A 25,901-nucleotide genomic window follows, 5' to 3' on the forward strand; every position below is an offset into this window, starting at 1 on the left:
TATGCGCGCCATTAGCGCTAGCCACGCTTCTAGGCCTCTTTGCTTTTGGAAAGAATGATAAAATATATATATATTATACTTTTTTTTTTTTTTGCATTCGACTAAGAGGTTGGCAGTAGACTACGGCTCCTTTCGATCGATTACCGGTAGTCGACTATTCGACTAGTCGGGGTCAGCCCTAGTATGTGGTGTCTCTTTGTGTAAAATAACAGCTGTAAAGTGGGGTGGGAAAATGTATGTGATGTCTGTTCTATGCGTTGAATCTGACATATGCAAGTTCCATGTTAAACAGCTTATGGTGCAAAGTAGATAATGAAGAAATGTCTTACTATATTGTATACTGAGACCACTTACCATTTTGTTAGTCTCATATATTTGAGACAGTAAGTCGGGGTCACGATTTCTTTCATGAATACAATTCTCCGTTCTTGACCTGCGTTGATAACTGCCTCAACAGAAGCGCTACTTTTCATCTCAATGAAAGCCTGAAATGCAAAAAATTAAGAAAAAGAAGGCATAAGATGTTACATGTAGGATTCTGAGGTGGTGGACAACAATTCCTTTACTTCAAGTGAAAGAATATCCACCATAAAACAGAACCTATGTTGCACTATTGTCTATTCCTATGATCTTGGACAGTTATAGCCATCGGGCTTGGGGAGCTGATGTTACATGTGTAGAGGGTTGACTGTGTTTTGGGTTAAAAGATACGTTGGGAAGTCTTCCTGTGTGAAAAGCTGCTGCTGAAAATATCCAAACCATCGCAGGAGAAACAGAAACACAACGGGGTAGATCCACAAAGAATGGATTGCACGGTGCTAGTTGCACCCTACTTACAATTCATTATGAATTGAAAATGGGGGACCCTGGTGTAAACAAGATGAAAGTCTTTCTCTGGTCTGCATCCCCTTAACAAGTGTGTATTGAGCCTTACTGTATTGTACCCATTCTGCAATCTGTTAATAAAATGTTCAATCAATCAAATTTGATTGATTGAAACTTTTATTAACAGATTGTAGAATGGGTAGAATACAGTAAGGCTCAATACACACAATTGTTAACACAATCTGCGCCGGAAACGAGTTAACTCGTTATTGCCCACCATTCGTTCAGCGCCAGAAACGAGTTAACTCGTTTTTGGGATCGTTATTTCGTTTATTCGCTATATCTATTCATAATTCATAGCTGCAGCCTCTGGTACACCCTTCAGACCCTGTCTGAGCTGGCAGACGGTCAACACTGCCCTCTACTGCCAGGCGGAGCTATTGCATCTCATTGAAAATGGGCTGGTGTGTTTTAAGAGCCGATCTGAGCCGGGCGGGCGGGGTTTAAATACTCAGGCGAGCCAGTTCTATACAACGATGGCATCGAACAGTAACCCCGCCCGCCCGTCATTGTGAAACGGTCGGTAGTGTGGTACGGACCTCCACGAGCAGTATTTGGAATTGCGATCAGATATTTGGATTATTTCTTTTGCATTACATCAGATACAAGGTAAGAACACTATATATAAATTTGATCGTTGATCCGATATGTATTTCTACCGCGATCACAGCTATCTGTGTGGACCGTGTGCTTATTACCGTTGACTGTATGCACGACGAGATATAATAATGATAATCTAGTGTTGATTTCAGGATGATTAGATAATCAGCCGAAAAATTACAACGTGATGACTGGATTACAGTAAAATGCCTTTTTCTCATCTTTTTCCTGGAATTACTGAAAAGCACCCAAACCATACTCTATTCAAAACGCTATAAAACGGAAATGTACGGATGAAAAAACAATCTGTTTTCGGGCATGTTGACTGGAAGCAACTCACTGACAGTCGACGGCGTTATTAGACCCATAGATATAATATAAGATATATTTTAAGCAGGGGCGGCTAAGTGGCGCAGTGGGCAAGGCGCTCGCCACTAACGCAGGATATGCTGGGTTCGAGCCCAGCTCTCGGCGTTGCTTCCGGCTTGGCTGGTCGTTCATACTAATACAATTGGCAGTATTAGGGGGTGGGAAAGCCGGTGGGTGGGGATTGGACGTTGTGGACAGCGACTCCTACAGGTCGGTTGGTGCGCCTGTACAGCAGAATCAGGAAGTATCGGGGGCAGCGTGAGCCTCCCACGCCTTACTCCTCGCCACTGAGAGATCGCGCTGTACAGGTGAAAAGATGCGACGGCTGCCTCCTCATGTACCGGAGGGGACACGTGATGCAAGGCTTCGTCCACACTGCAGCCGACCAGTGGGAGGCATGGTCTAGCAACGTTCGAGACAGGGGAGGGAAGAATTGGATAATACGAAATTGGGATGGGAGAAAAATAGAAAAATTGGGAGAAAAGTAGATAAAAAAAAATTATATATTTTAAGCACTCGCAAATGTCGCAGTCTAAAACTATATCCATTGAATAAAGACCTGGCGATGAAGGGGGATCAGCGCCCCCTGCTGCTGGCGGTCAATGTGTTAAGGGGATGCAGACCAGAGAAAGACTTTCGTCTTGTTTACACCAGGGTCCCCCACTTTCAATTTATAATGAATTGTAAGTAGGGTGCAACTAGCACCGTGCAATCCATTCTTTGTGGATCTAGCCCTATGTCTTGCTCCGCTTTTGTACATGATGCAAATTCTTGTTTGATGATCATTGAGCAGGCAAACAATCGATCGTGCCTTACATATTTTGATCTGCGGTATCAAACAGCTGCATCAAATGCCATAACCAACCTAATGCATTAACCCTTTCACTGCCGCACTACCAAAACTGTTAACCCTTTCAACGCGACAACACACAGAAGGTTAACCCTTCGGTTTCACCGCGACCGTCGGTTGTGTGATAGTATAGGGTTAACCTTCTGTTGTGTGGCAGTGAAAGGGTTAAGGGGAGGGGCCTGCTGCTACTGGGCTCCCTGCCACACCAAATGATTACACAACATACATACATTACACAGTATTTCAAACCACTTCATGTAAAACAAGTGTGAACCCTGTAAATTGCCCCTCTGTTCCATCTCATGATCTAACCATTTGTCTTGAACGGACGATGATATAGCGGGACAGACTGCCGTAGTCCTTGAAGACATCGAGGAGCTCTTCGTCCAGGTAGAAGCGGCGGCTGAGGTTTTGACAGAGGAAGACGCGGGTAGAAGACACGTTCTTCTTTCTCCTCCTCCTTTTTCGTTCTGAAAAAAAAAATGATAATAAAAATTATGATTTAACCCTTTCACTATCACACTACCAAAGGGTTAACCCTTTCTTTTTTTTCTTTTAAACTTACATTTATTATTAACATTTATAGACAAACAACACTTACACAATACCTACAATGACATCAACAAGACAACAGTACATCCACATGGGCCCCTTGAATTCGGCCGCGCTCAGCCTCCCAGACCTCCATGAGAGGGACCCCCCCCCCCCTCCCGTCATCCACCCCCAGAAACAGGGCTCCCCCACATCCCGTGGCCGAGTACTCAGCGACACGGGTACCTTGAATTTGATGTAGAGGAGCGAGGGGTGGTACTCCCCCCCATATATGGAACACCGCCATATCCTTGTCCACCATGCGCGAAGCCGAGCACTCAGAGCTCCCACCCGCCCCCGCCCGACCGCCAGGCCCACGAGAACCCCAAGCCCAGGCCCGCAGAAGGCCAAAGCACCACGCCTCAATGATCCCCCGACCCCCCGCGACCCCAAGCCCGGTGCCCCCCCGGCCCGGTGACCACACCGCCCAGGCCACGGCGGCCGAGGGCCCCAGGAACCCCCCCCCCCCCCCCCCCCCCCCCCCCACACCAATCCCACAACACGCAAGGCCCCCCCTCCCCTGGGTCGAACCGCCGGAACGATGCCCCCCCCCCCCCCCCGACACCCCCCCCACTGAACCCAGCCTGCCCACCTCTGTACCTCACCGACATCACCGCATATATTTATGAAAAATGAAACTAACAACACAATAAGAAAAAATTACATGAATATAAATGGTTATATGGTTCGCACTCTTTCCCCGGTTGGTGGTTTGGGGGGGGGGATCAGCCCTACCACTGGAGAAGCCCCCCCCCCCCCCAGAGACGGAGATACCCCCCCAAAGGAGATTCTCCAAGCCTCTCTTCATGTCCAACATCTTGAATTCTTGTCCTTCATATTTGTCCATGTGCACATTTAAAGCAACTGCTATTCTAACATAACTCAGAAGAAAATAATATAAAAGAAGACTAAAGACAATAGGCACTTCCCAGGTAATTCTTTTTTACCCCGTTTAACCCCCGTTGGCGGGTTGGAGAGGTAAGGCTCTCCTGGAGAGGGCCCCTCCTATAACGACGTAGATATCCCCAATGGGGATTCTCCCAATGTCCCTATTATTGTCCAACATTTTATTTGAATTTTTATCTTTCATATGTTAGTACATTTCCAGAGCTCCCGGTCCGGTCTCCGAATGTGATTCCGTGTGTCATGTGTGCTAGTGTCTACAGTTTAGTCTAGTACGTGTTATTTGTATTATATGTCCCGAATCAAGTCCCAACCTCCCCAACTAATGCATTTACCATGTCTGTATTCCCAGTGGTCTGTGTGTTATCTGCAGTGTGTCTCGAACCATAACCTCCATCCACTATCAAATAATATGCTTAGTTGTGCGTCATGTGTGTTAGTGTCTACAGTTTAGTCTAGTACATGTTATTTGTATTGTATTGTATATGTCCTGAATCAAGTCCCAATTTCCCCATCTAATGTGTTTACCCTGTCTGTATTCCCAGTGGTCTGTGTGCTGTCTGCAGTGTGTCTCGAATCATAACCTCCATTCACTATCACATTTTATTACATGGCGTTTTCACATTCGCCGAAATGCTTGCTTGTGATTGGTCAATAGCCCCCGACAGCGGTGAATTATTTTTCGATAACCACCGGTGATTATTGTTTTTCGCAGCTGGAGTAATCAAGCCCCACTGACACACACTGTTTCAGTGCAGCCAATCAGACACACCTGCCGGGCTGCCCGCGATAATAATAATCACTTTATTTGGGCTGACAGAGCCACAGACCAACTGCGATTTGTCAAATGAATTAGGTATATTGTTAGTAAGTTAGCCATGTAATAAGCGGGATAATGTATAGCTATACTCGGTCATCATCGCAAAATAATTGACCTTCACTGACGTTTAAAACACCTCGCCGAGGCGGCTCGGTATTTTAAACTCCGTGTCGGTCAATTATTTTGCGACAATGACCTCGTAGCTATACATTATCCCTTACATATGCATATGTGGTATTGAATCTTGATCGGTGTGTATGACCTCAGTGCTCGAGTCCTGCTTGGTGTGTGAAACCTCGTTGTTCAAGTTCTGGCTGGTCCAGTTGATCTCGGTGCTCGGATCTCGGTTGGTGTATGTGGCCTCCGTGTTCGCATCTTGACCGGCCCGGGCGACCAACGCGCCTGCATCTCGTGTGCGGATGGTCCGGCCGACCTCGGTGCCAGAGTCCTGGTTGGTCCGGTTGTATCCAGCGTCTCCCCGTCCCTCCCCTGGGGGCCGTCCGTTTCACCTCTCCCGAACCAGCTTGTATCACTTGCTGCGTCATATTCATTGTGTTAACTTCCATGTTAGCTTGCAGCTCCTTCTCCAGCCAGGCCTCGCTGCGGTCCAACGCCACATTAGCTTGTATCCCTTGCTGCGTCGTATTCACTGTGTTAACTTCCATGTTAGCTTGCAGCTCCTTCTCCAGCCAGGCCTCGCTGCGGTACAACGCCCTTCTTCTCTTTTCTTCGCTTTTCTCTCGCCTTTTCTCGTGTTCCTCCTTCCTCCCCTTCTATATCCTTGAATTGTCACTTTTTATTTTGCTTTGAATTGTTTTACTTCCTTTTTTTGATATTCAATGACCGGGAGCTCTTTCATGTGGCTGGTCACCAGAACGTTGCAAACCGGAAGTCCCGGGTTAACCCTTTCACTGTGACAATACAGATTGATTGATTGATTGATTGAAAAGTTTATTAACAGATTGCAGAATGGGTACAGTACAGTACAGCTCAATACATACAATTGTTAAGGGGATGCAGACCAGAGAAAGACTTTCGTCTTGTTTACATCAGGGTCCCCCATTTTCAATTCATCATATGACACAAACGACATACAGATAGACACTGCTACATCTATACATTTATGACATACCAGATTTGCAAATACAGTACGGTTTGTGATACTAAAAAAAAATCCAGAAAAAAAGTGTATATACATTTGACATAGAAACTGTACATTGGAGGAGGTTGGGTAGGTGGGGTGGGGTTGGGTGGGGCTGTACATTGGAGGTGGGGGGGGGGACACACACTGTACATTGGAATACTGACATACATTTGACATAGAAACTGTACATTGGAGGAGGTTGGGTAGGTGGGGTGGGGCTGTACATTGGAGGTGGGGGGGGGGGGGGGGGTTGGGTACGGGGGGGCACTGTACATTGGAATACTGACAAGGCCATACTTGGTCTTTACTGTACAACTGGGTTAGGACATTTCTAGGGGCCAGTTTCGAATTGCAGTCTCCCGTAGGTGTTCTTTGAGAGTGTTTTTGAAAGTGGGTAGTGATTCACATTCCTTTACAGCTTTGGGTAGGGCGTTCCACATTGATGTGGCATAATTGCGAAACGTGTTTAGTCCCTTGTTTGAGCCGAATCTGGGTTTAACATGATTTGTGGAGCTCCCTCTGGTGTTGTGATCGACGGTTAACCCTTTCACTACCACTACAGACGGTATATATGTACCGTCTGTAGTGTGGTAGTGAAAGGGTTAACCTTCTGTAGTGTGGTAGTGAAAGAGTTAAAGGTGTGTGGTGGATGCCGGAGGAAATAATTTGCTGATCAATAGTTGGTTGTTACAAATGTTTTAGGTTAATCACAGGGGTTGGCTTCAGAAGACCCCATCTGGAAGTCTTGGCCCGAAAGTGGCTCCCAGATATAGAAGTGTACGTGGATTATTTATACATGACAAAAGAGGGTACCCAGGTGCAAGGGGGACAGGAGGATGAGACAAAAGGGGGGCGAGGCAAAGGGGGCAGTGTATTGGCGGGTGGGGGCAGTGTATTGGCGGGTGGGGGCAGTGTATGGGAGGGTGAGGCAGTGTATGGGAGGGGGTGAAGGACAGTATTGGCGGGTGGGGGCAGTGTATTGGCGGGGGGGGGGGGGCAGTGTATTGGCGGGGGGGACGGACAGTGTATTGGCGAAGGACAGTGGATTCCACTGCAGGTGCTACAGCTTTAAATGGTAAATATTGATACACTGTATGAACCAGTGTTGTAGTACTCGAGTCCTGGACTGATTTTCAGGACTTGTGACTCGACTTGGACTTGTAATAGGCCCTAATCATTTGGCATAAGATATCGATGGCAAGTGCATTTGTTTGGCTATTGTGTCACAAAGTAAATAAACTCCCTTTGAAATGGTGACCGTTTAACACATTCCCTGCCACGCACTTTCAGCATCTTATACCATTCTCTGCCAGTACTGTAAGTCTATGGAGATGTTCACCTTCTTTGCAGGGCTATAACTTTTTAAATTGTATTGCTAAATTGACATTACTATGGCCCATTCAACATCGATTATCTATCGTTCAGGATGTAGGAACGTTTTACTTTTTCATTCACACATTCATACGAAAATACCGTCTAGAATATAAATATGTTTTTATCGTTTTCTGCAGTAATTCCTAGAACGTGAGATATAGGCATAAATGCATATATAGATTATCAAATGCCGTTTGTTACCGATCCACGCTATATTAAAAATTTCAACTGTACATGGTCCTAAACGTTATGACTGATCATGCGCGGGTGAACGGGGGTCGTTTATAATTCCGTGATCGTCGTTAAATGCTTTATGTAGTATGGGTGATATATAGATCAGAGCAGTTTGTATGGATAATAATAAACACTCACGCTGAAAATGACGTCAGCCTCCTCTTACCGTTGGGCGATGAGACTGGAGCAAAAAGATCCCAGTTATTTGATGGGGATCGAGTAGATCCATTTCCGGTTTGTATAATACTAATACACGCCCAAATCATGTCGATTATTGAGTTATGGCAGCGATCCATATCCACGGTGTGTGGCTAGAGTCCCGCAACGATATGCGAGTGGCCGGACGGATTTAGGAGACGCACCGATATCCAACCGACCATTTCCAGTTTGGCAACTCGCCGATCATCCACCAGGGGGCAGTATTGAAGCGTTGCAGAGTTGTGCCGGCTCACACAGCATCAGACCAGGCTGCGTGAGGGAAATATGAATACCATGGCGAAAATATGAAATATGATCTCAATAACGTCGTACGCCGTGGATTGGCAGAATTCGCATGAACTTGAAACACGTCGTACAACGTGATTGGTGGGGAAAGTGTTAATGTAGATTTTTTTTTTGTATGTCAGCTCTTTGACTGCCAGAGTGGAGTGGACTCAACCTTGATGACTTGGACTCGGGTAATGGGGACTAGACTCGGACTCGACTCAGGCTCTTCTTTGGTGACTCGGACTTGGAGTCGAACACTGGGGACTCAAGACTCAACTCGGACTGGAGATTTAGTGACTCAACTACAACACTGGTATGACCCATCCCTGCCTCGTCACGTAGCTGTACATTACCTTGATCATCAGACGAGATGTCATCTACAGTGATACAGTTCTCAAGACTCTCTGGAAGATGAGGTGACTCCTGTCAAGACAGATGGATAAACACAGGCATTAAAAACTGTAGAAAAATAAAACTCACTCAACATTCCAGTGCTGGTCTCCTTTACTTCTTTAAAGTAACTCAACCCCTCTGTTACGGCTAGTCCCAATTCTACCCCCAACACGTGTTCTCACCAACACTGACCTTGGTGCGCGACCGCCATGTTTAAAGAAGAAGCAATAGAGGATTTTAAATGGCAAATACTTTTTTGGGGTTGAATGAAGGATGTCTCTGGTATGCATTAAAACCTCATAAAACTAAACAAAAAGTTTTATTTGGGTATTAAATCCTCATAAAACTAAACAAAATGTTTTAGTTAGGTATTAAATTCTCATGAAACAAAACAAAATGTTTTATTTGGGTATTAAATCCTCAAAACTAAAAATGTTTTAGTTTAGTTTAGTTTGAAACAAAACAAAATGTTTTATTTGGGTATTAAATCAGGCTTGCTCATATGTTTTGTGGCCAACGCCCCTGGCCTCCTAGTAATCTTCAGAAAACACCATGTGTGACGTGTCAGTAGTAGTGTTGTCACGATACCAATATTTTGACTTTGATACCGGTTCTAAAACTGAGGTAAAAATATTGATACCACGACAAAAACCTAAAACATCAGGAAAAGTAATGGAATATAATATTAGATGACAGAACATGGAACATTCTTTATACGGTTATCTTTTATAAATAAAATAACTGAAAATATTTTTGACGCTGTTGAAACTTAAATCATTTAATAAACTTTAAATTATTCTGTTACAGCTGCTGAGCTATATAGCTAATCTCCATGTGTTATTATGTATATTATGTGTTATATTAGTGTTTGTGCCAGCAATATCAATGTCTTCTTATAATAAACAAAATAGGCCCAGGAATCAGGATTGTTAAAGCTAATTAGCCTAGACTATGTCAAAAAGAGAAGCCTATAGCAAATGTACAGTACACACACACACAACACTCACGCATACACACACAAGAGAGGGAGAATGGCTTATAGCAGACTTAATGATTTTAGAATATTTCAGCTAATGAAGTGAAATATCTATCATCATCAACTATCCAGTTAGTTTTTATAGTGTAACGTTTGGCTACTTAAAATCATCCCGTGCTTTGAGAAGGTAGTGGAGGGACTTCCCCTGTCCAAGTCTTAGTACTCCTAAATCATTGACATTTTCACAGACTAACGTTACCTCTGGAGCTTTGCAATGGGCAAACCTATCCGTCCTTTACTCTGTACTCTGCTTCAGCATAACGTTGCTCTGTAGCTTTAGTGATAATATCATGCTTCAGCATAACGTTGCTCTGTAGCTTTAGTGATAATATCATGCTTCAGCATAACGTTACTCTGTAGCTTTAGTGATAATATCATGCTTCAGCATAACGTTGCTCTGTAGCTTTAGTGATAATATCATGCTTCAGCATAACGTTGCTCTGTAGCTTTAGTGATAATATCATGCTTCAGCATAACGTTGCTCTGTAGCTTTAGTGATAATATCATGCTTCAGCATAACGTTGCTCTGTAGCTTTAGTGATAATAATATGCTTCAGTTTCCTCAGTTGTCTCTCCATCCGCTGATACCTCATCCTTGGTTCCTCCCTCCTTCTTTGGAGCGTGTCTATTGGCTGAGGCCAGTTTCTTGGTGGAGGTGGGAGGGGTCTTGGTCTGATCAGCTGAGGTCTTCCTCTTGGTCTCCTGTTTGGAAGAGCTGGAAGGAGCTGCTTTGTCTTCTGTGGACAACAAAGAAAATATACCAGCTATTCAAAATATATTTGTACTCTATTTTGGTCCCAGTCGTCAGTGTAGTTGATTTTCCATAATTGTAAATTGTATATGCTTTATGTTTAGTTTTCAGTATCAATTAATTTTTTATTCAACTTACTAGACTGAAACCTATATTTTACTAACATTATCCCTCCATAAATCTGTAGACTAAGCTATTTCCTTTATCTACATTATATTGATTGAGCTGTAATTCAGCTCCGATTAAGCATCCTGATGACGTCACTTGAGAAGATAATCTAATTTATTTATATCTTGCAAACCAAATTAATTTGTGCAAGGCTGGGATTGCTCGCAATTACAAAAAGGCACAGGGCAACTGGAGGGAGAGAGGAGGGGGGCTGTTATGAGAGAGGATTCTGATTACATAAAAGTTTGAATTAATTTGGACAAATTCCTGGCCTAAAAGTTAGAGTGAGCTTGTAACCGGAAGATTGCCGGTCCGATCGCCTGGACGGGCAGAAAGGAATCTGGGTGAACGAATAACTCTCTCCTGTCCTTCAATAACAACAGCTGAAGTGCCATTGAGCAAGGCACTTAACCCCAAACTGCTTGAGTGGAGCTGCTCAGTGGCCAACAGTGTCAGGCTGTGGTTGTACTGGGCAGCTCCTAGTGGCCAATAGTGTCAGACTGTGGTTGTACTGAGCAGCTCCTAGTGGTCAACAATGTCAGACTGTGGTTGTACTGGGCAGCTCCTAGTGGTCAACAGTGTCAGACTGTGGTTGTACTGGGCGGCTCCCAGGTGTGAATGGAACTGTGTGAGTGTGAAGCAGAGAGTTGCTGAAAAAGAGCATTCATGCTCAGAGAACCTACCTGATAACAGATGACTGTCTCTCCTCTCATAGGATCACATTATTGCTTCGTCATCTTACTGCTGCAGTGTTAACACATTAATTGCCAAGAACGAGTATACTCGTTATTGCCCGCCATGCGAATATCGCCAAAAACGAGTTAACTCGTTTTTGGGATCGTTATTTAGTTTATTCGCTATATCTATTCATAATTCATGGCTGCAGCCTCTGCAGACCCTTCAGACCCTGTCTGAGCTGGCAGACGGTCAACACCGCCCTCTACTGCCTTGCGGAGCTATTGCACTCCATTGAAAATGGTCTGGTGTGTTTTCTGAGCCGATCTAAATACTCAGGCGAGGCAGGCCTTTACAACGACGGCATGGAACACTAACCCCGCCCGCCCGTTCATGTGTAACGCTCGGTAATGTCGGGGACACGATCACTGTAGATAACTGGAATGGCAATCAGATAATTGGATTCTTTTTTCAGAGACCAGGTAAGGAGTCTATATATAAATTCTTGCGTTGATCTGATAATTCTTTCTCCCGCGATCAAAGCTATCTGTGTGGACTCTGTGTGTGCTTTCTACCGTTGGCTGCGGTGGGGGGGGGGGGGGGGGGGGGGGCCCGCTAAGAGAGCCATTTCATGTATGCATGAAGAGATATAATAATGATAATCTAGCATTGATTTCAGGATGATTAGATAATCAGCCGAATAATTACAACGTGATGACTGGATTACACTAAAATGCCTTTTTCTCGTCTTTTCCTGGAATTACTCAGAATCACCCAAACCATACTCATATTCAAAACGGTATAAAACGGAAATGTACAGATGAAAAAACAATTTGTTTTGTGCATGTTGACTGGAAGCAACTCACTGACAATCGACGGGTGTATTAGACCCATAGCTATAATATAAGATATATTTTAAGCACTCGCAAATGTCGCAGTCTAAAACTATATCCATTGAATAAAGACCTGGCGCTGAAGGGGGATAAGAACAGCCCCATCAATAGTCAATAAAAGCATGTGCTAGACTTGTTGCCAGTCTATTATAAATAGTTGCCAAGAGGGGGTCTGACAAGTTTCTAAGATTAGCACAATGAATGGAAGCGGACATGGACGGTTAGCCTAGGCATTGTCCAACTAACACCTCTCCCGAAGGCTAACCGGCCATGTCCGCTTCCATTCATTGTGCTAAGCTAGACTAACATTCAGCCAGATAGCTTTCTACTGAACGCACAGAGAGGAAACTGGTATCTATCTTCTTGTCTCTCTCTGGAGAAGACGGTAAGCTAATTTTCCAAAATGTTGGCGTGTTCCTTTAGCAACACTCATCTGTTTCAATGCCTCATTCACACGGGCTGATGGGTAAAAAGGACACTGATTTCCATGTCTGATACCAGATGCAGTAATCTATGCTTAGACAGTTGAGAAAAAACATAGTTTTAAAAAGAATGACGCATAGGGCAGCTGGGTAGCGCAGCAGACTAAGCATCTGTGTGGGTATGTTTGTATCCTGTGTTCATATCCTGATCGGTGTTCTCCAGTGTGATGTGTGGTGTCTAGTTGTAGTTCCTTGTCTTGGTCCTGTAGTTCTTTGTCGTTTCCCTCCCAGGTGTATCCATTTGTAATCAGCCCAGGTGTTTCTTGTTCTCATCATCCCCTTGCGAATATCTGTTCTGTTCTCTCCTGTGTGGCTGATCCTGTCTGCACAGTCCTGTCATTTGTTTGTTATTCTCTTATGTTATTCCTGCACCCTCAACTGGATGGTAATTATCATTAAAACCTTTTTGTTACTTTTGGCTACCGTTTCAGATTATGTCCCATTGAGTATTTTTTTCAATGGTAATGTAATACGCCTGCAGCAGCAGCTCGGATGATGAGAAAGATGAATTCTTTGGTAGGACAATATTGACCAAATCCTAGGTCCTGTACAAGATGACCGTTTACCAAAACTGTCCAATAACGAGCTACTAGGTCCTGTACAAGATGACCGCTTACCAAAACTGTCCAATAACAAGCTACCCGACTCTGGTTTACAAGCCCTTGTCCGCTTGCAATGGGGCAGTGTGAACCTCAACGAACCAAAAAACTAAAATGCATTGGTTTGGACCAAACGAAACAAACTGTAGGCGTCACAACAGCCTTACTTTTCTTCTCTCCGACGCTGCCGTCGCCGGATCTGCGTCTCTTTATAGTCTTCTTCACCTCCCGGCTCCGCCTCCTCTTCGTGGAACTCGGCGATGTGGAGTCAACGGTACACACTCTTCTGTAGATGGGGAGAGGAATATTAACTTCTCAGAAGACTACTATTGCTGCTAAACCTGCATATATTGTGGTCACTGAAGCTTCAACTGGCAGAAACACTTAATTAAATGAGGGTATTTAAATACCATTTAAAATAAATTCAATAAATAAAGTAAATTACTTAGATTACTGTGATCCCATTATAAGCAATCTATTACTCTCCAAACATGTGTATGAAATGACCCAAGATGTCTTACTTAACTCATTCAGCACCGGGGATTAGTCGGGGGCCTGTGGGTCGCATTGCCACACGTTAAAATATAGGACTGAGTCACCTTGTTTGTAGAGCTAAATCTATATTTTATATTAGCTATGGATACAATACCATGGTCATTTGACAGTAACTATCTTCCGTTCAAGATGCAAAAAAGAAATAATTTTCCCATCCATACGTTCCCATTTTATACCGTGGTGAATATACGTATGGTTTTAGAGCGGTCTAGGGTAATTCATGAAATCCTAAGTTAAAGCCCTATACGTCGATTCCACTATAGACGTTGCCATGTCTTGCCTGTATACGCTATTATCCCGAAATCAAATCTAGATCATAGCTATTATGTTCCATCATGAATGCATGAAAGGGGGGGGGGGTCATTTCTGATTATGCGATTGTCAGTAACGGCATTCGCATTGAACACTAAAAACGGTTATCAGCCGATCGGTATGAAAGCATTGCAGGATCAAGCTCAAATTGACGTCAAATCGCCCTTAAATGTGGCTGGGAGTATTCCAAAAATAATATTCCAATTGTTTGATCGCCATCTGGTATATCCAATGTCCATTTAGTCTACGGCATAATTCACCACAACATATGGATCGGAGATATTTGACACGCTTCGATGGAACCGGAAGAACCGCTCCCCTCGCCCGACAAGGAAAAGTGAAACCGGAGACCTGGGGCCGTCCCACAGAGAAAGATACAAGGGTAGAAAGGGTGCTCGATACCGCTGTCTAGCGTGATGCGGCCGGTATTGCACTTTTACATTCTCATGAGGATTTCCCATGTTAACCCAGAGTCCATGCTCCTGTAATGAATAGAAATATAGAATAAAAGAAATAACGATCAAATAACGAGTATACTCGTTGTTGGCGTTCAACAATTGGCGGCCAATAACGAGTAAACTCGTTGTTGGCGGGAATGTGTCAAGTGTGAAGTATTGGTTTTTTTGTGATCAAATCTTTTTATTCCCCCCCCCCCCCACATATAACATACAACAAGACATAACAGAACACAACAATAAATAATATAAAGAACAACAAAGGAGCAATCAAATAAAATATATATAACAATAATAAACGGATCAATTGACAATAACAATAAACACCTAAGGTCACAAGACAATATAATTATAAAAATACAAAAGATATACCGGTATATAAAAATAAAATATGTAAAAAATTATAAAAATACTAAGACATTAAAAGACATTTAAAAGAAATGTCTTCCCCCACTCCCACACCCCTACCCCAGGACCCCTCAGGACCAACCATCCCGATCCGCTGCTAGACCATGGACTTTACTCTCCCAGCTGCCGATGTCCACAAATTAATATTAGATTCCTGGACTCCAATTACCTGAGTGAGAAGTATTGTGTAGAAAAGTCCACTTCAATAGTTTCTCCGTCTATTATGAGCGGGTTGGACTTGTGGTGCTCCACCAAGCTCTGAGCATCCATGGCATTTTCCATCTCGATCAATACCTGCAAAGACAACAGCAACTGGCCGTGAGCAGGCTATTCTTTAATAGCCAAGCTGATTAGAACAAATTATAGCAAGGTTCAAGTCAATTTAATATCTATTTAGTAAATTCAACATTAAACTGAATCGAGATACTGTACATTCCAAATCCTTTTTAACACACAATATTTGAACTAAATCGTATAACTGAATAGAAAAAAATAGGGATGTTCGATATTGGCTTTTTTTACCGATATCCGATATACCGATATTAATTTCCAATACCGATATCAACCGATACCGATATATGCAGGGCCCCCCCCCCCCCCAAAAACAGAATAATTTACATTACATATCTCTTGTCGTGGAATTAACACAACATTATGCATACTTTTGACAATAAATAAAATAAGAATTTGTTCTTACTTGCTTGCCTGGGTAAATAAAGGTTAAATAAATGTAAAAAAAAAAGATATTTGAAAATCGATAGATGATTTCCGATATTACATTTGAACACTGACTGCCCAAGGTTAATTCATTATTAGTCCCTTGAATGCCCAGGGCCACTTCAATGTTAACGTTAATATCGCCTAATCTATGTTTTAAATTATGGCTATGTGTCTAATCTGCCCGTCGCTTATCAAAGACTCGTTTTCCAGTCAACATTGTCAAAGCAGATTGTTTTTTCATCGCTTCATTTCCGTGTTCTACCATTCTGAAAAGCACTCGGTTTCACTGAAAAAAGAAGAGATTCCCTGATAATCGCCTTTTCCTGGAATATTCTAGAACGTTGTCATTTGTCGGCCTATTTATGAATCGTTTTCAAATAAACGCTAGATGATCGATAGTATATGTGTATGCATGCGCGCTCGTGCCGTGCGCTGATAATCGCTGCTCCTATTTCCTGACGGCGCGCACAGTCTAACAGCGATATCACATAATCACATAAACGCTTACCGTAATTCCTCTAATAGTAACCGGTATTCAATTAAAAACCGGGTCTCTATTAATGACCGGGTGCGCTGTTGAGCTAAGCAATTATAAGCCGGCCTCCTAATACAAGCCGGGTTTCATGTATATTAGAGGAATTACGGTATTTCCCTCAACGGATTTACCATAGGTAATATATTTTGTTATTGTTGTTATATGCTGGCCTGGCTGTGCAGTAAATACCATATAATGGTATGGTGTTAATGTTTACCAAGAGAGTAAGCCTACCTCAGAACTGTATAAAACAAAGTTATTATTATTATTATTATTATTATTATTATTATTATTATTATTATTATTATTATTATACCAGTATTGTGATTGCACTTTTACTTTATTTAACTTTTTTTGACCACCTGTAATTGCACTGTTTACTACCGTATTTCATACAGTACTTGGTTTCAATAAATGAACCCAGTACATTTTACTGGGTTCAAACTGACACAAAATGTTGATTTATTCATTATGATCCGTTTGAAAATTTTAAATATAGGCCTCTCTCTTATACATGCCTCCTCCTAATACAAGCCTGGTATCCGCTACAGTTGAAACAAATACAAGCCGGGGTTACTATTAGAGGAATTACGGGTATATATCCGTGAAAACGGATCCGATTATCCTTAGACTGGTAACATAGATTCCTTACCTGAGATCAGATGGTATCCAAATGGATTATTCCAATTCCTGATCGCCATTCGAAAAAATCGCTCCTTTTAATAATCCACCGTGATACTGTATAACACATATTCCCGATGCTCTGTGAGTCCAGCATGAAGCTGGTAGACGCCTGTTGCATGAGTGAGAAGTAAAATGTGGAGTGCGGGTTTCTTTTTCCCATTCATTTTCATTGAGTTCAATCCAAAAGGGTGAATTACCACTATTACCACGCTATTTCCCCCAGATCCCTTCTCTGCTGAACAGGCACCCCGCCCGACCAGTAGGAGTCGCTGTTTACAACAACCAAGACACATACCCCACCGGCTTCCCACCCGCTAACACTGCCAATTGTGTTAGTAGAGACGACTGACCAAGGCGGAGGTACCGCTGACAGCTGGATTCGATCCCAGAGTCTCTGCGGTGGTAGGCGAGTGCTTAGTCCACTGCGCTACCCAGCAGCCCAATATCATGCTTTTCTAATGTTTTACCTACTCAACTGCACAGAAATTAGGCATTTCTTTTCAGAAATGGTTACAGGCCTCATGATGACTTTCCTTTAACCATTTCTTCATGCATGTCTTTACGGCTGCAGCCCCTACAGACGCATGTTGCTGCATATATTTTAACATTAATGTAGTTTTAATGTTTAAACCCTGTTATTAGACTATTTGGTTATTGGTATATATAATTGACTATACTCGTTTATGCTATGAAAGATATGACTGGTTTTCATTATGATTATAACCGGATTAGTACGTAAAGTACGTACTTGGTTTGGGGGAGGGAAGCGGGCGACCCACAAGCTAGAAATAACAATAGATAGATATTTTCTCAGACTTTTGTTTTTCTCCTTCATTTCATTCTGAATTAGACCTTTGTTTATGTAAATAAACTATCCTTTTTATATAAAACAGTGTGAGATTGTTCCGAATGCACCGGGGAATAGATAGTGGTGTCTCAGCCAGTAAGCCGTGGGAGTACGAATTCCACCGAACGATTGCCTCGATGAAACAAAAAAACACAACCCAGAGGATCGAGAGATAGCACGGGCACGGACAGAGGCTGATAACGATTGGGGGAGTGCTGCAGGCCTTAAAATGATAATTTAAAAAAAGATTAATCAAATTAATCAGTTTCAGAATCTACTTTCTCCTCTTAAAGACAACTCAAAAGAATCAAATAAGTTAGTTGTGATTTTTAGAAACCATAACCCTATTTCCTATTTACTCAACACAATCCATGCTGTTCCTCATACTAGCTCCCGCTAGTTAGCCACAAACTAATGCAAAGTCAATGGGGTCAAGCTCCGGTCTGTAAAACCTGACTGAAGCTCACTGAACTCTACTTTGTGTGCACTTTGGAGTAGATTTCAGTTGTCTTCAGTCAGCTCGTCTAACTAGCCAGAACTAGTATGAGGAACCGAATGGATTAAGCTGAGAAAGGATTCTACCGATCAACAACATCATTGGTCAGTAGGAAATAGGGCTAGTCTGTTCAAAAGAGTTTCCCCACCATCACTCATGCTAGCTGATAGATAAATGTAAGCTTACCAGAGTTGCTTTAAATAAAGAACGTGCCACTGGTCCAAAGTGTGTTGCTGCCGCCATCAGGTCTTTGGTGAAACTCTTCCCAAGCGGGATGGGCTGAAAGCTCACCACAGTGTCATTCTGAAACACACAATAATAATAAATAATAATACAATGTATTGTGTGGCCATTCCCTTTCAGATCTACATGGTTTTGATTGGTCATTTGGCTATGATGGCTGCCATGGAAACTGATGATGTCGTCATAAAAACCAGTGTTGGTTTGGAGCATGACGACAGAGAACTGGCGTTGCAGCGGTATCATTGGGATGAACACTCCTGTGACAGCTGCACGTATACAATAGTTTTGGTAATATTTGGTGAAATTCCCTTTACATCCTAACAGGTATCAATAGGTCTATTGGACAGAGAAATAAATCTGGTCTCTGTGACTGTCCCAGGCCCTAGAATCTCAGGGTGGCTTTTAATACATTTTCCATTAGCCATGATTGGAGTTCTGGCCAGTGTGGATAATGTTGCACTCTCTAGTGCCACAGTCTAATTAGTCCCGCCACAGTTGTATAATGAACCAATTTTTTTTTTAACCCTTTAATCGCCAAGGACGAGTTAACACAGTAGTAAAGAAGGCGAAGCAGCGCCTCTACCACCTGAGACAGTTTAGGAAGTTCAGAGTATCGGGGAAGATACTCCAGTCCTTCTACTCAGGAGCTGTAGAGAGCATCTTCACCGGAAACATCACTGCCTGGTATGGAAACAGCACGGCACAGGACAAGAAGGCCCTACAGAGAGTGGTGCGCTCAGCCGAGCGTACCACGGGTATTGCACTACCTCCCCTGCAGGTTCTATACAACAAGAGGTGCAAATCCAGAGCCTGCAGAATAATGAAAGACCCCCACCACCCCAATAACAGCCTGTTCCAGCTGCTGAGGTCAGGCAGACGCCTGCGAACCCCAGCTACTAGGACAGAGAGGCTTAGGCTCAGCTTCTTCCCCCAGGCCATCAGAGCCTTGAACAATGAACATTGAGTGCCACAGAACACTGAACTATCCACACACAAGCACACATGAGCACACACACGACACGCACGCTGTGCACTAGCAGCCACTTTAACACTTTAACATGAGTGGGCACACACTCATGCCGCACTCACCCACACTTATTGCCAAAAGGAAAGGCCACTTTAAATTAGTATAGCAACAGTAACAGTGTATTGCACTACCAAAGCTACCTAGCATGTCCTATATGCTCTGTAAATAACTATGTACAGATACCGAGATGTCACACCATGTTACCTGTTACCTGTTATTGCACAATGTTGTTTTTATTGGATTCTATTATATGTTGTACCACTGTATTGCACATCGTTGCGGGCAAGACCACCCGCATTTCATTGTATACTTGTATGCCGTGACAAATAAAACTCTTGACTTGAACACGTCATTCTCCGCCATGCGTAATCTGCCAATGACGCCGTAACACGTCATTGAGATCAATATTTCAAAAATCTGTGATGGCAATCATATTTCACCCGCGGTCCGCGGAAACTTGAGATCTCCTGTTGATCTCCTCTCAACTCTCCAACGGTTCAAGAGCGCCATCTGGTGGCCGATCGGCGGATCGCCCAAACAGCAAACCGGAAACAGAAAGTGGTGCTCATCCAAATTCGGTCCGGCCACTCGCTATAGCTCCCGGGGCTCCATCTCGACACACTGGATAATCAATCACTCGCTCGCCCTAACTCAATAAACAACGTTATTTGGACGTATATAGTATTATACAACCTGGAAATGGTTCATCTAGATCAACATCCCATAATAGGAAACTTTCTACTCCAAGCTGATCGCCCAACGGCCCGAGGAGACTGGGGTAAGTTTCAGCGTTTATTATTACCGTGTTCGATACAAACTGCTCTGATGATCATATCACCCACACTACATGAATCATCTAACGTTGGCCACGGAATTATAAACGACCCCCCCCCCCCATCCGGTCAACATCAGATGATGAGTAGTAACTTCTAGAAGCACATACATTTGACATTTTTTATCTGGCGCCGATCGCTATCAAACTGTATTTGATCATCAATATAATGCATTTATGGCTATAAATCATGTTCTGCAGAAAACGATAAAAACATTTATACTTTAGACCATATTTTAGTATGAATATGTGAAGGAAAAAGTAGAACGTTGCTACATCCTAAACGATAGATACTTGACGTTGAATGGGCCATAGTAATGTCAATTTAGCAATACAATTAAAAAAGTTATAGCCCTGCAAGGAAGGGGAACATCTCCATAGATTTTCAACAGTGGCAGATAGGGGTATATGATCAGAATAATCCCTGGCAGATAAAGGGTTAATAAAAAAAATAATAATATATATTAGGTATATATATATATATCTTTTTAATTTTTTTTTTTAATATAAAGTTTGCCAATAGGGATGTATCGTAGTATTGGCAGTGGTAGTAGTCGTAATAGTAATTCACTATATTTTTTTATTTTCTAAAAAATAAACCAGTTCAACACAGGTTTTGCTTAATTTCTTTGATGGCTAAAATGTATGCTCTAGTCCAGTGGTTCCCAAACCTCTCCTCGAGACACCCCAGCCGTTACATGTATTTGTTCAATTCCACCACCAGCACACCTTAATTAAACTAATAAAGGGCTAGTTAAGTTGAATCAGGTGTGCTGGTGGTGGAATTTAACAAATACATTGAACGGCTGGGGTGCTTCGAGGAGAGGATTGGGAAGCACTAGTCTAGTCGATTTTGTGTTTTGAGCACAAAGTTCATCATAGATCTAGCCTCTTTATTTTGCTCTCAAAGTGCACCAGATTGATGTATTTAACTTTAAAATGTACAAAAAAAATAAAGTTCCGGGTGGGGCATGCACGCGGACCCTCCTAGAGCGTCGGAGGTTCACCCCCCATAGTCTCTGAAAATCCTGTAGGAAACACTGACTCTCCCCGACTGGAACATGGCCGTCACAAGTTAGCGGACTGGTTAGAGTTAGTTAGAGTGGATCCTTTCTACAAGCAAGTAGTGTACACAAGTACAAACATAAAAAGATTTTTTTTTTTTTAATGTCTTGGTAAATGGATAATGAAGATAATGGATAAGAATGAATGATTGTTCGGATTGTTCCATCTGTATATCATCGGTTTCCATGATAATATTCAGAATATCCTGTTCACTCATGCATATTTATAGTAAGGATATTATTATTATTTGTAAAGAACATTTCAAAACAAAATATATATGATATGAAGAGCTTATCCCAAATATGATCTTAACTAGGATGAGATTTATGGAATACAGTTTGTGTGTTTATGTACTTATTGTGCCAATATATAAGGGTAGACTTTTGAATACTTTATTTTACCTTCACTGGGTTCTTGGTGAAGTGATCGGCAACATCCTTGGCCTCATTTGCTGAGCCCATTGTTATAAAGGCCTGAAAGGTAAGAATTTAGAGCACCTTTTAGAATGAATCCACAACTTTTTCAACCGAGTGATTCAATAACTGACCCCAACACTAATATTTCAAGAGCCCTTCACACACTGCCCTCAACCACAGAGCCAACTACATTCTACAACATTTTCAACACTATGCTAACTGAGCTACGAACCTTGTGATACTGGTTTCATAATGCCACATTCTAAACTGGGCTATTTAGCCTATAACTTAAAATTATTATTATTAATATTAACACATTGGACGCCAGACCCGAGTATAGTCGGGTTAACTCGCCGACGCTTGAGCGCCAATCACGAGTATAGTCGGGTTTTAATCGTTATTTCTTTTATTAGCGATATCCATTCATTTTCATCCATCCAACCTGATGTTATCGTTGGGAATGGGTCTGAGCTCGGAAAAGGGCAAATACTGCCGCTTATCGTCTCCCGGATGGTATTGCACATCACTGGATTGGATTGGCTGGGACTGTGCATAAAAAAATAAGTCCAGTCCAGGTTTTCCTTCTCGGGCATGCAGTATCGTTATACCACATTGACTGGGGAGACTGGGCGCAGCGTGGATTATGTGTTTTGGATATATAACGTTGGATCAATAAACGCAATCAATATTTGGAATGGCGATCAGGAATTGGATTCATCTTTTTGCAGGACATGAGATGTGAGGTAAGGACTCTATGTTACCAGTCTTGGGTTAATCAGATGTTTCTTTCACAGCAATCACAATGTGTCTGTGTGTGTGTGCGTGCCGTTGGCACCGACCAAGGCACGGATGAGCGATTTTTCAGCCCGCTTCTGTATCGTGCATGAGGACACATAATACTATTGATAATCTAGCGTTTATTTGAAAACGTTCATGAATCAACCGAAAAATTACGTGTTTTGTGTATTCCACTAAAGGGCTATTATCGCGTCTTTCTCTGAATTACTAGAAATCACCAAAACTATACTCTTCAAAACGGTATAAAACGGAAATGTACAGATGAAAAAACAATCCGTTTTGTACATGTTGACTGCAAGCAACTCATTGATAAGCGACGGGTGTATTAGACCCATAGCCATAATTTAAGATATATTTTAAGCACTCGCAAATCTCCCCGTCCTCCCATTGATTAAAGTGGTGGCCATCTAGACCTATATTCACCATATAGCTCCGGCGCCTGACATTATAAAATTACAAGTATTGATATTATTTACCATTACCCGTTAATAACCAAGCCCCGTCTGATATTAGGGATATTGCAAAATCATAGTAACATCAGTAGGTAGGCAGGCAGCTAGCAACAGAGAGAGACTAACTTACATATTCATGAAATAAGTGAAGGTGAATTATTGATCCTAATGGTTTGATCAGTGTCGATAGATCAGTCTCTGCAGTTGAGTTACAAGTAAATTTGGCCACCACCAGTCTGTCGTAATTGTCACCAGTCTGTCGTAAAGAGATAAAAACACAAGGACATGACATCAAATATTACTCTCGACATAATAAGTAAATCAATAGTACATCCTGTATCTCATATGGAACATATTAGTGGGATATCCATAGTCCTTCTCGTTATCCAAGCAGATATAAATGTCTGTATATACTTTGTAAATGTACTTTGTAAGAGTAAGTTCATGCGCTAGGCCGTGCAACTCTTTTTTTGTATCCACTTTTTCTCCTCCTATTTTTCTGTATTTTTATCCCATCCCAATTTAGTCGTTATGCCAATTCCCCCCTCCCCTTCCTAATCGTTGCGCGCATGTGCCCCCCCACTGGTCGGTCTAGGGAGCCCTGAAGTCTATCAGATGCTTCCTCCGATACATAGGAGACAGCCAGCAGCCTCTTTTCACCTGACAGCGAGGACTCTCACTGGGGAAGTGTAACGCGTGGGAGGATCACACTACCTTACCCAGTTCCTTCCCTCACTGTGCAGGCGCCCTGACCGACCTGTAGGAGTCGTTGTTTACAATGACCAGAATACCACCCACCGGCTTCCCACCCGCTGACACTGCCAATTGTGTCAGTATGACGACCGCCCAAGCCCGAGGGACCGCCGACAGCCGGATTCGATACCAGTGTCTCTGCGGTGGTAAACAGGCGCTTAGTCCGCTGCGCTACCCGGCCGCCCTGCCGTCCAACTCTTGATATGTCAAACAACGCAGACAGCACCGCAGTTACATAAAAGTAGTTATGTCAATGAATTTTAAGTTAATTGATCAAAATTAAGGCTGTCAAAGTTAACGCGGTATTAACACGTTATCGCCCGATTCTATTAACGCCATTATTATTTTTAACTCACGATTAACTTAAATATATATATATTCTTTTTTACTTACATTTTTTTATTTTTTTTACTAGACTTCACTCAGGTGTATTATTGATGCTCTCATTGATACTATGTTTGTTTCTGAAGTGTGTGTGTGTGTGTGTGTGTGTGTGTGTGTGTGATATAGAGAGAGAGGGGGTGAGAGAGATGAGGAAGGGGCAAGAGAGAAAGAGAGTTGGGAGAGTGTGTGTGTGAGAGGGGGGTGTGTGATTAATCAGCCCTTGTGTGGCTCCTAAAGTTCCTAACGTTTTCTTTCCCCTATTATTTCATGCACACTTTATTCATTGTTTTAAATGATTATTTTCTTTTAAGTTATTTTGTGCATCACTCTGTTTTGAATTTGATGCAAATTTGCAATGCATGAGGGTCATCCTTTTGTGTTAAATGGCTGCATAAAGCAAGCATTTGTTGACTCGCATGTTGATAAGAGTATTAAAACTTGGAACTTGAAAAAGACCTGTTAAAAATAATAATATGCGATTAATTTGCGATTAATCGCGAGTTAACTATGGACAATCATGCGATTAATCGAGTTTAATATTTTAATCGATTGACAGCACTAATCAAAATACATAACATTGCAGTCATGTGGCTAGTCTGTGGCTAACTGATTTGACCGGCTTCCCAATCTGCTCCGGGTCCTTTACCTATTTGTAATAATAGAGCTAGCAGCACAGCCCTAGTGGTTAAGTAAGGTAGTGAACAGAGAGCTAGTGGTTAAGTAAGGTAGTGAACATAGAGATAGTGGTTAAGTAAGGTAGTGAACATAGAGCTAGTGGTTAAGTAAGGTAGTGAACATAGAGCTAGTGGTTAAGTAAGGTAGTGAACATAGAGCTAGTGGTTAAGTAAGGTAGTGAACATAGAGCTAGTGGTTAAGTAAGGTAGTCAACATAGAGCTAGTGGTTAATAAGGTAGTGAACATAGAGCTAGTGGTTAAGTAAGGTAGTCAACATAGTCATTTGCTAAACATGAGTTTTTGGCCCCTGGAGGAACAGTACAATGGAAACATCAGACATTACCTGTTCATGTTCACGAAATGCAAGTCTTGTAAGTTTCTCCTTAAGATCTCGACTTTCTGTACGTTTGTCCCGTCTCTCCTTAAGATCTCGATCTCTCTCTCTCTGTTCCGTCCTGTCTTTCTCCATCTCCGGTCTCACCTCAAGAATTCCTTGTCTTTCCAATTCCTCGTCTTTCTCCCACTCTCTATCTGTTCTCTTTTGCTCCCTCACCCGTTTCTCCTCAAGTTTTCTGTCTAATTCCCAGTCTTTCTCCTTCTCTCTATCCGTTCTCATTTGATGAAGTTTCCCCGGTCTCACGCTCGCCAAAAGAAGTCCGTCTCTCCCTTCTTTCTCCCTCTCCTTGTCTCTCTCGGTTCTCCTGGATCTTCTTGGACCTAAAAATGTACAAGATAGATGAACGTTATAGATGAACCTCCATGTGTGACATTCTGGACACGATTCCATACACAATTCTGAAAAAATAATTAAGAAATGAGGAAAACAGAGGCATAGATTCCATGAAACAAAACCATTTCAAACATATTTCCATTTGTTTTTGACTTAGATTTTTATTGACATACACAGACACACAACACCCAGACAACACTTACAATGACATCAATAACACAACAATACACCAACATGGGCCCCTTGAATATGGCTGCGTTC

The 25,901-nt window shown here is 42.4% G+C and overlaps 1 protein-coding gene across 1 annotated transcript in view; it reads right to left on the reverse strand.

The window, feature by feature from the left end:
* The window catches only part of LOC311243128 (uncharacterized protein), a 68,652-nt gene that overhangs the window by 25,780 nt on the left and 16,971 nt on the right, over window positions 1-25,901 (reverse strand). The window contains exons 6-15 of the mRNA XM_084332237.1: window positions 25,254-25,627; window positions 23,229-23,354; window positions 21,834-21,905; window positions 18,452-18,568; window positions 15,153-15,277; window positions 13,421-13,539; window positions 10,274-10,422; window positions 8,610-8,679; window positions 3,017-3,174; window positions 355-485 (exon numbers count right to left, since the gene is read on the reverse strand). Of these exons, the coding sequence (XP_084188363.1) occupies window positions 355-485; window positions 3,017-3,174; window positions 8,610-8,679; window positions 10,274-10,422; window positions 13,421-13,539; window positions 15,153-15,277; window positions 18,452-18,568; window positions 21,834-21,905; window positions 23,229-23,354; window positions 25,254-25,627 (1,441 nt within the window). The remainder of the gene's footprint in view (window positions 1-354; window positions 486-3,016; window positions 3,175-8,609; window positions 8,680-10,273; window positions 10,423-13,420; window positions 13,540-15,152; window positions 15,278-18,451; window positions 18,569-21,833; window positions 21,906-23,228; window positions 23,355-25,253; window positions 25,628-25,901) is intronic.

This window comes from Notolepis coatsorum (assembly GCF_963971535.1).
Source record: "Notolepis coatsorum genome assembly, chromosome: 16".
NCBI classification, from domain to species: Eukaryota; Metazoa; Chordata; class Actinopteri; order Aulopiformes; family Paralepididae; genus Notolepis; species Notolepis coatsorum.